We start from the raw sequence: 17,717 nt of genomic DNA on the forward strand, positions 1-17,717 counted from the left end.
CGGCGACAAAACGCGGGTATTGTCCGCCTAGATGTGCCCCAAGATGACCCCCTCTATGGAGATGATTGCCATCTCCTCGCCGAACGCTTGAAGACGCCTGAAAAAAAGGTCCGGGACCTTTTTTCACGCCGCAGGCGACAGGCGTCCGGCGTTCGGCGTGGAGATGTGAACCATCTCCATAGAGGGACATGTATTTCCAGCCCTCTGGCGGCAGAGGCGTAGCGCTACAGGCGTAAAAACGCCTAGATGTGAATGGGGTCTTAAAGGGATCACTCGATTGATGCAGCCGCCACAGTGACGCACGGGGAAGCCGTGTTTATATACGGCTCTCCCCGTTCTTCAGCTCCGGGGAGCGATCGCGACGGAGCGGCTAGAAACGAATAGCCGCGCCGTCGTCCCGGATCGCTCCCCGAGGTAAGCCGCCCGCCGCACGCAGCGGAGGGGGTCCCGATCGGACCCCCCACCCGCTAGAAGGCAAGGACGTATATATACGCCCATCTGCCTGTACGTGCCATTCTGTGGACGTAAATAGGCGTGCAGCGGGCGTTAAGTGGTTAAATAACAAACATGTTATACTTACCTCCACTGTGCAGCTCGTTTTGCACAGAGTGGCCCCGATCCACGTCTTCTGGGGTCCCTCAGCAGCTGTCTCTGGTCCTCCCCGCAAGAACTCCACACATTCATGCAAGCTCCCTCGCATTGTGTGGAGTCCTTGCGGGCCAATGGCTGCGCTGCTTTCAATCCATCCGCTCTAGCCAATCAACGGCCAGGCTGAGCGGCAAAGAGGATGTTGGGGCTGAGCGCGGGACTTTCGAGGGTATAGTCGGAAGTTTTTTAACTATGCATTAAGGTGAAAAATGTTTTACATTTACAACCCCTTTAATGTCATGTGACAGTGGCACTAATATGCAGCACGTGTGGACAATGCTTTCTTTTTTTTGTGGAAGGTGTCAGTGTGTTTTTTATTTTATTTTTTATTATTTTTCCAATTTAACCATTTTAATATGTATTACAATTCTTTTTTTTTATTAGACCTGTTGGGAGGAGGGCTTAGGTGAGCTATCAGGGGTCTTAACAGACCCCTAACATCTCTCTTTTGAGACAGGGAAAGGGACTGAGGACACCGATTCCCCAGTCCCTTTCTCTGCAGCCTCAGCTGCACTGAAGATGAATGGACAGGAGATAGTGGCTCCTCTCCGTTCAAAAAAGGAAGCATCACAAACCAGTTTAAGATGCTCAGTAACAGTCATGAATGAACAGAGTTAGTGATTACTGACTCTGTGCATTTGGAAAAGGAAGGAGCCGGTAAATCACATATTTACCGACTTCGTCCTCCGTTCTCCATCTTGATGGATCGAGGACAGAGGTGGGGCGGAGGAGCACGAAGGGGGACCGAGGAGCACAGAAGGGGCCGAGGAGCACAGAGGGGGATCAAAGATCACGGAGGGGGACTGGAGGAGCACAGAGGGGGGTCAAAGAGCACGGAGGGGGACCAGAGGAGGATATGGGGGACAGTCAGGGACGATCGGTGCGGCACTGGGGGGAGTTACAATCACAATCTCCCTGTATAGATTTCATTAAAGCAGCTGAAAGCCGCGGGAGGGAGAGGAGGAGAAGCTGCTATCAGCTGCTTTATTGAAATGTATACAGGGAGATCGGCGATTGTAACGCCTCCCCAGTGACTGTCCAGGTGTCAGGCTAGGGTGACCAGACATTTCCGGTTTCTGGGGATAGTCCCCGGATTGAGGACACTGTCCCCACAGCCAGTCTATCCACGGATTTGTCCCCGCATTGCAGTGGTATGGGAAGGGCATCTCTTACTCTCGCCCCAGGTGCAACATTTGAGGGGGGGGGGGGGCAAAATCATTACTGTGCCCCTCCCAAAGTGTGCTGTGTTCCCCCCCCCCCCCCTCACCCAGTGACTCCTGTGGTCAAGCCTGTCCCCCATGATTCCTCTGGTGCAGGTACCCCATGTGTGTGTGAGAACAGCGGAGGGGAGGGGCAGTGCAGAGCGTACAGCGGCTATTGGAGAATCTCTTGGCAGGGGATACCGAGGAACGGCTGGGTGTCGGGAACAGTACATGGTGCTGGGGAGCCCTGCTCCAATGGATTATCATGGAGGCCAGCAAAATCAACAGATCTACACTGTTAATATAAGGGGGGGGGTGTGAGTAGTGCAAGAATCAGGTAGGTTAGTGTAGGGGTCAGTATAGGAATCAGGTAGGTCAGTGTGGTAGTCAGTGTAGGAATCAGGTAGATTTGTGTAGGGATCAGGTAGATCAGTGTAGGTATAAGGTAGGTCAGTGTAGTGGTCAGGTAGGTCAGTGTAGTTGTCAGGTAGGTCAGTGTAGTGGTCAGTGTAGGAATCATAGGTGATAGGTTAATGCAGTGGTCAGATATGTCAGATATGTCAGTGTAAGAATCAAATTGGTCAGTACTACCGTACTAGTGGAAGGGACTCAGGGAGTGCTAAAAGTCTGGCGGGGGGTGACATTTTTTTGCCTTGTCCACACTACACTACTGACTGCATATATAAGGAAAATATGCGTATAAAATAGTTTACCATTTGCCAATAAAAAAAAATATATGTCCCCGGATTTCATTTTAAAAATCTAGTCACCTTACTTCAGACACTTGGACACAAAAAAATCCTGGGGCCAGATTCTCAAAAGAGATACGCCGGCGTATCGCCTGATACGCCGTCGTATCTATGCGCCTGATTAATAGAATCAGTTACGCATAGATAACCATTAGATCCGGCAGGCGTAAGGCTCTTACGCTGTCGGATCTTAAATGCATTTTTTTTTTTTGCCGCTAGGTGTCGCCGACGTCGTTTTCCCGATCGAGTATGCAAATTAGCAAAATACGCAAATTCCCGAACGTACGCCCGACCGACGCAGTGAAGTTACAACGTTTACGTAAGATTTGCGACGCGTAAAGTTGCCCCTGGGTATATGAGGCGCAGTCAATGTTAAGTATGGCCGTGGTTCCCGCGTCGAAAATTTGAAAATTTACGTTGTTTGCGTAAGTCGTCCGTGAATGGCGCTGGACGCCATTTACGTTAACGACGAAAGCAATGACGTCCTTGCGACGTCATTTAGCGCAATGCACGTCGGGAAATTTTAGGGACGGCGCATGCGCAGTACGTTCGGCGCGGGAACGCGCCTAATTTAAATGATCCACGCCCCCTAGCCGGATCATTTGAATTAGGCGGGCTTGCGCCGGAGGATTTACGTTACGCCGCCGCAACTTTACAGGCAAGTGTTTTGTGAATCAAGCACTTGCCCGTAAAACTTGCGGCGGCGTAACGTAAATGAGATACGGCAGTACGTTCGGCGCGGGAACGCGCCTAATTTAAATGATCCACGCCCCCTAGCCGGATCATTTGAATTAGGCGGGCTTGCGCCGGAGGATTTACGTTACGCCGCCGCAACTTTACAGGCAAGTGTTTTGTGAATCAAGCACTTGCCCGTAAAACTTGCGGCGGCGTAACGTAAATGAGATACGGCGATCTACCAGAATCTGGGCCGTGGTCACTAAGGCCGTGTACACACCAGCAAACATGTACGATGAAACCGGTCCGCCGGACCGTTTTCACCGTACATGTCTGCCCGGGGGGCTTTCTGTACGATGGCTGTACTAACCATCGTACAGAAAGCCGCGCGTAAACAATACGCGGGGCGTGTCCGCGGTGTCGCCGCGTCGATGACGCGGTGTCGCCGCGACAATGACGCGGCGACGTGGGCGGGCCTGCCAGTTAAATGCTTCCACGCATGCGTCAAAGTCATTCGACGCATGCGAGGGATGGCGGGCGCTCGGACATGTACGGTAGGTCTGTACAGACGACCGAACATGTCCGAGCGGGCAGGATTCCAGCGGACTGTTTTAAAACAAGTCCAGGAATATTTGTCCGCTGGGAAAAGGCCCGGCGGGCAAATGTTTGCTGGAATCCTGCACGCTCGGGCCTACACACGACCGAACATGTCTGCTGAAACTGGCCCGCAGACCAGTTTCAGCAGACATGTTTGGTCGTCTGTACAGGGCCTAAGGGGTAGATGGCTCCAAGCTCTGCAGACTACGTTTGCCGACGTTGCCTGTGCAGCCGAATTACAGTAGTAATGTCAATATTAACATGGATACACATGAGAGACGGCTGCATACCGCACCACTCAGCTATTTGGCAATGTAATAAGTGTGCAGTGTGTGTGGCCGTTTTCCTCATGATTGATAGCAGAGGACAATAGCCTGCACTCAGCTGCCCAGCAGATGTAAACAAACGTATGACCAACATGTCAGGTTCTGTCATACTAGGGGAAAGATTACATACACAGCTGTGTACATTGTTGAAGTGGCTTTTGTTTTTTGGATAGGGTTGATTTGGAGGGTTATATTAGGCCAGATCAGGCGCAGGAACGTTTGGGAGAAGTGCAGCTAAGAGCAGACATATTAGTCAGAATACCTAGACGGGTGAAATAAACACAGCTGAGAGTCAATGTGTGTGGCAGTCTGAAGTCTTCTGTAAACTCCACAAGACATGACTGTGAGGGGGAAGGAGGGTGACTGACAGGTCTACAGAGGAAGCAGAACTACTGACACATTGATAAGATAGATGTGTGAACTGACATAGAACATGATACCATGATGTCACCTTAATCCATATCACACAGGAGTCAATGTGGCTGCCTCTGAAAACTCCCTACGCCTTGACTATAGGATTTGTCAATTTACGGTTCTTGAACTTATAATAAAAACACAACGCTGCGTGACATGGCTTTAAAACGGCCACAGCAGCCCGTTTATTTAACAAAATAATAAATAGCACAACAAAACAATTGTAACCACTTAAACGACCGTGTCACGCCGATATACGTCGGCAAAATGGCACGGCTCGGCAGATTAACGTATATATACACGTTACCCTTTAACCACTTAAGGACCCGACCAATATGCTGCTAAATGACCCAAGGGATTTTTACAATTTGGCACTGCGTCGCTTTAACAGACAATTGCGCTCCCAAACAAAATTGGCGTCCTTTTTCCCCCACAAATAGAGCTTTCTTTTGGTGGTATTTGATCACCTCTGCGGTTTTTATGTTTTGCGCTATAAACAAAAATAGAGCGACAATTTTGAAAAAAATTCTATATTTTTTACTTTTTGCTATAGTAAATATTCCCCAAAAACATATATAATTTTTTTTTTCCCTCAGTTTAGGCCGATACGTATTCTTCTACATATTTTTGGTAAAAAAATGGCAATAAGCGTTTATCAATTGGTTTGCGCAAAATTTATAGCGTTTACAAAATAGGGGATAGTTTTATTATTATTATTTTTTTTTACTACTAATGGCGGCGATCAGCGATTTTTTTCGTGACTGCGACATTATGGCGGACACTTCGGACAATTTTGACACATTTTTGGGACCATTGTAATTTTCACAGCAAAAAATGCATTTAAATTGCATTGTTTGTTGTGAAAATGACAGTTGCAGTTTGGGAGTTAACCACAGGGGGCGCTGAATGAGTTATGCTTCACCTAGTGTGTGTTTACAACTGTAGGGGGGTGTGGCTGTAGGTCTGACGTCATCGATCGAGTCTTCCTATAAAAGGGATCACTCGATCGATGCAGCCACCACAGTGAAGCACGGGGAAGCCGTATTTACATACGGCTCTCCCTGTTCTTCAGCTCCGGGGAGCGATCGCGAGGGGGCGGCTAGAAACGAATAGCCGCGCCCTCGTCCCGGATCGCTCCTGAAGCCACGGGAACTGCTGCATGTACGGGGGGGGGGGGGGTCCCGACCGGACCCCCGACCCACGTCTAGGCAGGGACGTACAGGTACGCCTCTGTGCCTGTCCGTGCCATTCTGCCGACGTAAATGTACATGCGGCGGTCCGGAAGTGGTTAAGAAGCGGCATTGTGGGCCTGCCCGCCGCAAGCTCCATGAGTGTGACCACGGGTCCCGCAGACTCGATGTCTGCCGGGATACCCACGATCGTCTCACGGAGAGGAAGAACGGAGAAATGCTAATGTAAACAAGGCAGCACAGTGGTGTAGTGAGTAGCACTCTCACTCTCACCTAGCAGTAAAAAAGGTCGCTGGTTCGAATCCCGACCACGACACTACCTGCCTGGAGTTTGCATGTTCTCCCTGTGCCTGCGTGGGTTTCCTCCGGGTACTCCGGTTTCCTCCCACACTCCAAAGACATGCTGGTAGGTTAATTGGCTTCTCCCTAAATTGGCCCTAGTATATGAATGTGAGTTAGGGACCTTAGATTGTAAGCTCCTTGAGGGTAGGGACTGATGTGAATGTACATTGTATATGTAAAGCGCTGCGTAAATTGACGGCGCTATATAAGTACCTAAATAATAATAATTTCCCCATTCTTCCTAGTGACAGGACACTGATCACAGCTCCCTGTAATCGGGAGTGGTGATCGGTGTCATGTCACACATAGCCCATCCCCCCTACAGTTAGAAACACGCCCTAGGACAAATGTAACCCCTTCAGCGCCTCCTACTGGTTAACCCCTTCACTGCCGGTGTAATTTTCACAGTAATCAGTGCATTAGTATAGCACTGATCGCTGTATCAATGATAATGGTCCCAAAATGGCGTCAAAAGTGTCCGATGTGTCCACCAAAATGTTGCAGTCACAATGAAAATTACACGTAAAAAAAAGATATAAATATATATTAATAAAAATGCCATAAAACTATCCCCTATTTTGTTGACGCTATAACTTTTGCGCAAACCAATCAATAAACGCTTAATGCGATTTTTTTTACAAAAATATGTAGAAGAATAAACATCGGCCTAAACCGAGGAAAATAAATAGTTTTTTTATATATTTTTGGGTGATATTTATTATAGCAAAATGTAAAAAATATAGATTTTTTTTTTCAAAATTGTCGCTCTATTTTTGTTTATAGCGCAAAAAAAGGGGTGATCAAATACCACCAAAAGAAAGCTCTATTTGTGGGGAAAAAAGGACGCCAATTTTGTTTGGGAGCCACGTCGCACAACCACGCAATTGTCAGTTAAATCGACGCAGTGCCGAATCGCAAAAAGTGCTCTGGTCTTTGACCAGCAATATGGTCTGGGGGTTAAGTGGTTAAACTTTCCCCCAGGGGACCTAGCTCCTGGGAGGACCACAACCAACCAGGTGGGAGCGCCACACCCTAGATGGGCCCCCAATTCTTCTACAATCTGGTTAATCCTTGACCCCCCCCAAAGACCCCCTGACCCGCAAGCCAGATAGATCCGCATAGATACGACGGGTTAGATTAGGACTTACGACGGCGTACATGGCGCTGCGCCGTCGTAAGTCCTTTGAGAATCTGGGCCACTGTGTGCACAGTGGATGGTTTCCGACTTGTATGTGATATTTGAGCTCAAGTTATTAACCCTTGCAAACAGTGTTTTTTTTTATATAGCAAAGCAGTTAATATTAGTCTGGTTAATATGTGGGGGGGGACTCTACAGCTCATTCTGCTGGTTAGAAAAGGTAAATATGAAATAATCATATTGCTTAATCATAAGCAATAAGCAATATTTACCTGAAAAAGGGAAACATTTTTAAAATATATTTCATTACTCCTTAACAAAATGTAATATATATATATGCAAAGAACTTAAAAGTGTACTTTTAGCATTCAGTAAATCCTAAATTATTGGCAGCTCAGGAGGAAATGCTTGTCCTGACAGGTTGGCACAATGCTTCGTTCTTCTAGCATTCAATCCACACTGGCAAGGTTTGGGTACCAGTGTCATTGCCAGGGCCGCTGTTAGGCCAGTACAACTGGCCCTGTTGTACCGAGCCCGGCCAGCAGGGGGGCCCGGGCAACCTGAACAGAGAACTAATTAATGTAAAAAAATAAATCCTCCAGCCGCCATGACCAAACATCATCTTTCTGAGGGTGGCACTCTCTGCAGCACAATATGGCATCTAGGAAGGGGCCAGGGACGGAGACAGGGGTGGGTCTGAAGGCGGGACCAGGGGTGGAGCTGAAGGAGGCCCCGTCAGGTAGACTGTACAGGGCCCCATGATTTCTATCAGCGACCCTGGTCATTGCTATATGGATCAGAGGCTTCTTGTGTAGTACTTCTGGCCAGGCTGTCTCCACTTTGTACACCCGGTGGTGCAGGCCCCTGCCCAGTTTTATGTGGGTGGATGATGCTGGTAAGTTTTTTTAGCTAGTGTTAGGTGAGCTTTAAATGGATCCCTAGGAGAACAGCCTTATAGGGTCCTTTCTCACGATCACCTCCGTGTTACGGATTCCACTTGCTCAGCACGGGGTCGAGTAGGGAAAATAAGACAGGGCAGTTATACAGGAGTCGATCGGTAGCCTGATTTCTGTACAACCTCCCTGCCATTCAGCACCTCCTGAACCAGCCGAATTTCGATCCATGTATGGTCAGCTTAAAAAAATGTCCCCCTCTCACCTGCCGAGTGCCCCCAATAGCAAGCCTCTTGGGGGCACTCAAACAGGCTTGCTTCTGAGCTACGCTCTGTGTGTCCATTCTGTTTGGCTCACTGGCTGTGATTGACAGAAGCAGGAGCCAAAGTCTCCTGCTACTGTGTAAGCTACTGCTCTCATGCATGTCACTGGATCAAAATGGGGCTTCAGTTCAGAGGCGATTCAGTTCGCATGTGCCGCGCTATATAAGTTTTTTTCATTCATTCATTCATTCAGTAATTATAAGGGGGGGCTGGGGGAGCTGCACCCAGGGGGTATTTACCCTCATGCACAGAATGCATTAAAGCGGGGGTTCACCCTTAGAGGGCACTTTTTAGCCTTAGATTCCTGCTCGTTTTTACTAGGGGAATCGGCTATTTGTTTTAAAATATGATCCGTACTTCCCCGTTTACGAGATGCATCCTCTCCGTCGCTTCCGGGTATGGGCTGCGGGAATGGGCGTTCCTTCTTGATTGACAGTCTTCCGAGAGGCTTCCGACGGTCGCATCCATCGCGTCACGATTTTCCGAAAGAAGCCGAACGTCCGTGCGCAGGCGCAGTATAGAGCCGCACCGACGTTCGGCTACTAGTGACGCGATGGATGCGACCGTCGGAAGCCTCTCGGAAGGCTGTCAATCAAGAAGGAACGCCCGCTCCCGAAGACCCATACCCGGAAGCGATGGAAGAAGATGCATCTCGAAAACGGGTAAGTATGGATCATATTTTAATACAAATAGCCGATTCCCCTAGACCGAACGAGCAGGAATCTAAGGGGACAAGGGCAAAAATTCAATAAATGGGTGAACTCCCGCTTTAAGGTAAAAAACAATGAACCTTTGAGGCTCTCCAGCACCCCCCCCCCCCACATCTGGCCACATGTGGTATTTCATGCCGTATAAATCAATGTGGAACAATTTTTTTTAGCTTCTATAGGGAAACTCAGTTTGATATGCCAGTGCTTTGGATTACGTGCATTCCCCTGGAACGGATTATGCTCGTAATACAAGGTTCCAATGTATAGTCTTTTTACACAGGTTAGTCAGCATAGATGTTTGGGGGGGGGGGGGGCATTTTTAAGACTAGTGGAATTCTACTTTAAAGTGGTTCTAAAAGTTCAAGATTTTTGCATCCTTGTATTAAGGTAAAAACCCTCTAGGTACAGCTCCCGCCCCCAGCCGCCCCTTATATTTTCTGAAGCCCCATTTTGATCCAGCGATCGAAAAGCCAGCTCTCCCAGATGTCTCTCTCCTCATAGGCTCACACAGCAGCTGGAGCCACTGCTGTCCATCACAGCCTGTGAGCCAATGAGGAGAGAGCTGGTGGGGGCAGGCTTGAGACGCGCTCGTGTGTGAATGGACACACAGAGCATGGCTCGAGAGCAGGCCTGCTTGATTGCCCCCATAGCAAGAGGCTTTCTACTGGGGGCACTCGGCCGGTGAAAGGAGCCAGGACTGCCGGCAGGGGAACCCAAAAAGAAGAGGATCGGGGCTGCTCTGTGCAAAACCAGTACACAGAGCAGGCAAGTATAACATGTTTTTTGTTATTTAAAAAAATGTTTTAATCCTTTAGAATCACTAAGTTTAGCTCCACTTAAAGGACTAGGGATAAGCTTTGGGCTCAGGTCAAATATAAGTTTGAGCCAAACTCAAAGGCCCAGATTCGAAAAGGACTTACGACGGCGTAACTCCACGTACGCCGTCGTAAGTCCGAATGTGCGCCGTCGTATCTATGCGCATGAATTTTGCATAGATACGAGCGGCGTAAGTCTCCTACGCCGTCGTATCTTGTTGTGCATATTTACGCTGGCCACTAGGGGCGCTTCTGTATATTTCCTCGTTGAATATGCAAATGAGCTAGATACGCCGATTCACAAATGTACGTGCACCCGGCGTATCAAGATACGTTGTTTACGTAAGGCGTCTGACCGGCGTAAAGTTACCCCTCATAAAGCAGGGGTAAGTCATGTTAGGTATGGACGTCGGAAACGTGCGAACAGCGTCATATTTTACGTTGTTTGCGTAAGTCGTCCGTGAATGGGGCTGGGCGTAGGTTACGTTCACGTCGACTAAGCATTGAGCGGGCATAATTTACTTTGAAAATTCGACGTGATACTGAGCATGCACGTGCATGCGCCGTTTGTTAAGCGCGTCATTTACGTGGGGTCACAAATCATTTACATACAACACGCCCCCTACCAGCCTAGTTTGAATTAGGCGGGCTTACGCCGGCCAATTTAGGCTACGCTGCCGTAACTTTGGGCCAGATCCTCAAAAGGGATACGCCGGCGTATCTACTGATACGCCGTCGTATCCCTGTTTCTATCTTTGGAACTGATCCACAGAATCAGTTTCTCATACATAGGCAGAAGATCCGACATGTGTAAGGGACTTACACTGTCGGATCTTAGGATGCAGTACCGCATCCGCCGCTGGGGGCATCTTGCGTCGAAATGCCGCTTCGGGTATGCAAATTAGCCCTTACGGAGATCCACAAAGCTTTTACGCTTCGTTTTTTCTCTGTAAGTATTAAATTGCATGTGTAAAATTAGGGCTGCTTTTACAAAGTGTAAACTGTTTACACCTTGTAAAAGTAGACCCTTCTTACCCGCGACGCTGTTATTTTTTTATTTTTTTTCCGCCGTATCTTTTTTTTTTTCCGACGCAACTTTTTTTACCCAGCGCGATTCACAAAACTCGGCGTAACGTAAAACCGCGCTATGCACGTCGGGAAAATGACATCGTGAGCATGCGCAGTACGTCCGGGGCGGGAGCGCGCCTAATTTAAATGGGACTCGCCCCATGAAAATAGAAACGCCTTGCGCCGGACGGATTTAAGTTACACAGCCGAAAATTTCTAGGTAAGTGCTTTGTGGATCGGGCACTTAGGTAGAAATTTTGCGGCAGTGTAACTTAAATCAGAATATTTAAGTTACGGCGGCTCTTTGTGGATCTGGCCCTTAGAGCGCAAGTTCTTTCTGAATACGGGACCTGCCGCTCTAAGTTACGGCGGCGTAGTGTATCTGAGATACGCTACGCCCGCCTAAAGATAGGCGCTTCTTTGAGAATCTGGCCTTTTCAGTTCAAGAAAATGGCAAACTAATGCAGCCGCTCATCTGTAATTATTATATTTCATGCACTTATTGTATACAGTTCAGATGTTCAATGCAACAGCTATAAGCCATAGCACACAAAAAAATAAAAATAAAAAATACATAACTTCCATTCAGCAATAGGTGCACCATAAAGCCCAGACTGGTGGGTAAGTCACTGACCTTGTGTGCCGTGTCCAGAGTGAAGATCAGCCCGCTGGAAGCTCTCACCGTGACATGAGGCTAAAATATAAAGACACTGGATAATAAAGGAAATGCTGGTAATCCAATCTTTCTGCACACAGTGCATGTCTGAGCCAGCCAGGGAGAGCCAGAGAAAACATACATGGACTTATAGAGGATGAATTGGGAAACTTTAGCAGTAAGTTGATTATAAGAAAAGAACAGGAGTGACCTGAAGAATAGAAAATTGGTTCATAGAAAAAAGCAAAGTAAAGGAGAAAGCATCAGGGACAGTGCATTCCTCTTTTCGGAGAGGGGAGTGATTGGGAGTATCTGGTTTCTGTAGAGGAGGGTTTCATTTGGGAGTCCCCCTTCTGTCCCATTTACATACTTGCAGTTGTAGATTCCACCGCTTGTGTTACATTAGCCTCAGGAAAGTTTTTTTTTCTCATATTTCCCAGAGTTCTCAATAAACTTTTAGTGACCTCAAACCACTTGCTGATCATTTCTCTTCTAGAGAATCCGTCTCCTAGGAAAGAATATTTAGACATGTGGCAGTCCGCTAATTCGATAAAGTAATGTGATTCCAAGAGTCTCTAATCCAGTGTTCACCTTTAAGTGGCTCGCCGCAGAAAATACACAACTGCCATACAAATCAATCCGATTCATTCGTATTGCTCTATTAGATTGTAAGCTCATAGAAGCAGGGTCCTCCTACTTCTCTTTTATTGAATTGGATTGTAATTGTGCTGTCTCCCTATATTATGTAACGGGCTGCATAAACTGTTGGGACTAGAAATATCTTAAAATAATAATATAATGATAATACCATATTTATCGGCGTATACCGCGCACTTTTTTGCCCTGAAAATCAGGGCAAAATCGTAGGTGCGCGGTATACGCCGATACCCGCTTTCCCGCGCCGAGTTTGAATACTGCGCCGACATTTACAGAGCGCAGTACACTCGTGTATTGTCGGGCAGTCTCGGCTCCTCTCGCGCTGACGTCCTGGACGTACAGGACGTCAGCGCGAGAGTAGCCGAGCCTGCCCGACGATACACGAGTGTACTGCGCTCTGTAAATGTCGGCGCAGTATTCAAACTCGGCGCGGGAAACGAGCGGGGAGGACGCCGCAGAAGGACGCCGGACCCGACGAAGAGGACACCCGAAGCCGCAGACAGACGCCGGACCCGACGAGGCCGCCGATGGACGCCGCGCAAGACACCAAAACTGTAAATACAAAAAAGCTTTTTTCCACAGGAATTCGGGGCAACTTTAGGGGTGCGCACAATACGCGGGAGCGCGCTATACCCCAATAAATACGGTAATAATAATACGGATAATAATAATAATAATAATAATAATAATAATAATAATAAATAATAACCATAAATACAACTGTTACTAATGATACAGTACCTGACCACGATATTGTACATAATCGCGGTCAGGCAGCGCAACATTGGCCGCCGAGCTCTTGAGAAGAAAAGTAACCGCTCAGATGAACCAAGGAACTTTTACTCACTGGATTCGAACTGTGGGTGCCGACAATGCAATTAATGCAAAATTGAAGAGGAGAAGCTGGGACAGCCGCACTCCAAAAACGTTCCTTTTTATTAAAACTGGTCACATAACATCACACGCCACAGCAAACAATCAGGAAAAGGCTAACGCATCGGTTAAAAATCCACGCATGCTCAGACTAAATTAGGGGACGGGAGCGCTCGTTCTGGTAAAACTAGCGTTTGTTATGGAGATAGCACATTCATCACGCTGTAACAGACAGAAAAGCGCAAAATGTCTTTTACCAATACAAAATCAGCTAAAGCAGTCCCAAGGGTGGCGCCATTGGATTTGAACTTCCCCTTTATAGTGCCATCGTACGTGGTTTACGTGTCCACGTTCTGACACGATCGTTTTTTTAACCGATGGTGTGTAGGCGCGACTAACCATCAGTCAGCTTCATCGGTTAACCGATGGAAAAATCCATCAGACCGTTCTCATTGGATGGATCGATCGTGTGTACGCGGCCTTTATTTATAAAAAAATATTAATTATAATGATATTTATAGTTTAGTTAATTTAGTTTTTTTGCTTACTAGAAACTAACACATCTGATTTGGGTGACATATGTATCTACAGAGTGAGCCAGATGGCACCATGCCATTTTTTAAGCTTGTTACTTTATATGAATATGTAGTATGTTCCACCTGCTGAGTGTAATGATGGTTATTGCTTTGTTACATTACACTGCTAATTGCTCTTTTATATACCGTATATTATATAATTACACTTTAAAGTAAAACTTTTATTAAATGCAATAAAAATACACATAGGCATAGGTCCAGAGGCGTAACAGGAACCTTCAGGGACCCAGTGCAGGAAACCATGAAGGGCTCCCGTGATCCCAACCCGACACCCTTCCCTCAGGCCCAGGGCCCTTTACTCCTTTCGCCAGACCCTTTATTACGGTCCCGCAACAGGACCCTTTCACGTGTTATTATGTGGGCCCCCTTCCTGCCATCTTGGAGCCCCTGCACAGTGGTGGAACATGTGACCCTCGTAATTCCATCACTGGCATCAGTAGTTTTTTTTTTTTTCTTTTGTTAATTTATATTATTTTATTGTTTTTTTAATGATGTTTTACAATTGTATTTTAGTTTAGTTTAGTTCTTTTACAATTTCATGTTTTATTATTTTTTCTCAATTTTTTTAGAAGCCCCATTTGGTAACACAGCCCTCCATCTCCTTCTCTGCAGCATCAGCTGCACAGAATAAATGGCCAGGAATACAGTGCCTTGAAAAAGTATTCATACCTCTTGAAATCTTCCCACATTTTGTCATGTTACAACCAAAAATGTAAATGGATTTTATTGGGATTTTATGTGATAGACCAACACAAAGTGGCACATAATTGTGAAGTGGAAGGAAAATGATAAATGGTTTTAATTATTTTTACAAATAAATATGTGAAAAGTGTGGGGTACATTTGTATTCAGCCCCCCTGAGTCAATACTTTGTAGAACCTCCTTTCACTGAAATTACAGCTGCAAGTCTTTTTGGGAATGTCTCTACCAGCTTTGCACATCTAGAGAGTGATATTTTTGCCCATCCTTCTTTTCAAAATAGCTCAAGCTATTGGATGGAGAGTATCTGTGAACAGCAATTTTCAAGTCTTGCCACAGAGTCTCAATTGGATTTAGGTCTGGACTTTGACTGGGCCCTTCTAAGGCGACCGAGAAACTCGTCGTAAAAGAAACATCGTTTTCCTCGACGAGTTCCTTGTCAGGCTTGTCGAGAATCTTGTCAAGCTTTCTTTGCGTACACACGGTCAAGACAAAATCTCGTCGTTCTCAAACGCGGTGACGTACAACACGTACGACGGCACTATATAGGGGAAGTTTGATTCCACTGGCACCACCTTTGGGGCTGCTTTTACTAATCTCATGTTACTGCGTGTTAAGTAAAAGTTTGGTGAGAGACGATTCGCGCTTTTCAGTCTGTTACAGCGTGACGAATGTGCTATCTCCATTACAAACCCTACTTTTACCGAAGGTGTCTTCCGTCTCATACTTGATTTTGAGCATGAGCAGGTTTCTAAGCATACACACGAACGTGTTTCTCGTCGTAAACCAGCCCGACGAGAAACACGACGAGAAAATTGAGACTCCCGACGAGAAAAAAGAGAACTTGTTCTCTTTTTTTCTCGTCGAGATCCAAGGCTGTTTTCTCAACGAAAAACATACACACGACCGTTTTCCTCGGCAAAAAAGCTCTGCCACCAAGTTTCTTGATGGATTTTGTCGAGGAAGGCGGTCATGTGTACGAGGCCTAACACATGAATATGCTTTAATCTAAACCATTCCATTGTAACTCTGGCTGTATGTTTAGGTTTGTTGTCCTGCTGGAAGGTGAACCTCTGCCCCAGTCTCAAGCCTTTTGCAGATTCTAACAGGTTTTCCTCTAAGGCCGGGTACACACGGACAAACATGTATGGTGAAAGCGGTCCGTCGGACCGTTTTCACCATACATGTCTGCCAGAGGGCTTCTGTACGATGGTTGTACACACCATCGTACAGAAGTCCGCGCGTAAACAATACGCGGGGCGTGTCCGCGGTGTCGCCGCGTCGATGACGCGGTGTCGCCGCGACAATGACGCGGCGACGTGGGCGGCCCGCCTTTAAAATGCTTCCACGCATGCGTCGAAGTCATTCGACGCATGCGAGGCACGGCGGGCGGCTGGACATGTACGGTAGGTCTGTACTGACGACCGTACATGTCCGAGCGGGCTGAATTCCAGCGGGCTGTTTTAAAACAAGTCCAGGAATATTTGTCTGCTGGGAAAAGGCCCGGCGGGCAAATGTTTGCTGGAATTCGGCCCGCTCGCGCCCACACACGACCAAACATGTCTGCTGAAACTGGCCTGCGGGCCAGTTTCAGCAGACATGTTTGCTCGTGAGTATGGGGCCTTAGATTGCCCTTGTATTTGGCTCCATCCATCTTCCCATTAACTCTGACCAGCTTCCCTGTCCCTGCTGATGGTGGGGATGATGTGTTCAGTGTGATGTGCAGTGTTAGTTTTCTGGCACACATATTGTTTTGCTTTTAGGCAAAAAATAATAATTTTTGTTTCATCTGATCAGAGCACCTTCTTCCACATGCTTGCAGTATCCCCCACATGGCTTCTCGCAAACTGCAAATGGGAATTCTTATGGCTTTCTTTCAACAATGGTTTTCTTCTTGCCATTATTCCATAAAGGCCAGATTTGTGGAGAGCACAACCAATAGTTGTCCTGTGGACATATTCTCCCACCTGAGCTGTGGATCTCTGCAGCTCCTCCAAAGTTACCATGGGCCTCTTGTCTGCTTCTCTGATTAACTACTTGGTAACCGCCCTATAGCCGAAATACGGCTACAAGGCGGTTACCTAACTCTAGGAGGGCGTCAATATACGTCCTCCCAGAGAGTCACAATTGCGCGCCCGAGCGGGCGCGCACACGCGATCACCGGCGCTCGGCGGGTCCACGGGACCCGCAGCAACACGGATCGCGGTAAGGAGCCAATGGAAGCGGCTCCTTATCACGTGATCGCGCCGTCCAATGACGGCGCGATCACTTGTAAACAAACCGGCGTCATGTAATGACGCCGGTTCCTCCCTCTCCTCTCTGTACCGTTCGGTACAGTGTGAGAGGAGAGGGAGGGGGGGGGGGATCGGGCGGCAGCAGCAGCCGCCGCACTGTGGGCTGGATCTGTGACAATTGCAGTCACAGATCCAGCCATCCCTGCGCAATACTCTGCAAAATAAAAATAATGATGAGTGCAATACTCTGCAATACCCCACCCCATACTCTGCAATACCCCACCCCATACTCTGCAATACCCACCCTGGGGGGGTGGGTATTGCAGAGTATGGGGTGGGGTATTGCAGAGTATGGGGTGGGGTATTGCAGAGTATTGCACTCATAATTTTTTTTATTTTACTCTGCAATACCCACCCCCCCATACTCTGCAATACCCACCCACCAATACTCTGCAATACCCACCCCCCCATACTCTGCAATACCCACCCATACTCTGCAATACCCCCCCCCCCCATACTCTGCAATACCCCCCCCATACTCTGCAATACCCCCCCCCCCATACTCTGCAATACCCCCCCCCATACTCTGCAATACCCCCCCCCATACTCTGCAATACCCCCCCCCATACTCTGCAATACCCCCCCATACTCTGCAATACCCCCCCCCATACTCTGCAATACCCCCCCCCCCATACTCTGCAATACCCCCCCATACTCTGCAATACCCCCCCAATACTCCGCAATACCCTCAATACTCCAATACCTTGCAATACGTCGCCTATGGGGATTTTTAAGTAGCAACGTTTGGCGCAATTTCACGAGCGTGTGCAATTTTGAAGGGTGACATGTTGGGTATCTATTTACTCGGCGTAACTTCATCTTTCATATTATGCAAAAACATTGGGCTAACTTT

The 17,717-nt window shown here is 47.5% G+C and overlaps 1 protein-coding gene across 1 annotated transcript in view; it reads right to left on the minus strand.

Moving 5' to 3' along the window:
• ADAMTS12 (ADAM metallopeptidase with thrombospondin type 1 motif 12) overlaps nucleotides 1-12,054 on the minus strand; it is a 646,291-nt gene extending 634,237 nt beyond the window's left edge. Inside the window, exon 1 of the mRNA XM_040338094.1 lies at nucleotides 11,725-12,054. Within this exon, the coding sequence (XP_040194028.1) occupies nucleotides 11,725-11,851 (127 nt within the window). The 5' untranslated portion in view covers nucleotides 11,852-12,054. The remainder of the gene's footprint in view (nucleotides 1-11,724) is intronic.
• Nucleotides 12,055-17,717: the final 5,663 nt, after the last annotated feature.

This window comes from Rana temporaria, chromosome 1 (genome assembly GCF_905171775.1).
Source record: "Rana temporaria chromosome 1, aRanTem1.1, whole genome shotgun sequence".
Lineage (NCBI taxonomy): Eukaryota > Metazoa > Chordata > Amphibia > Anura > Ranidae > Rana > Rana temporaria.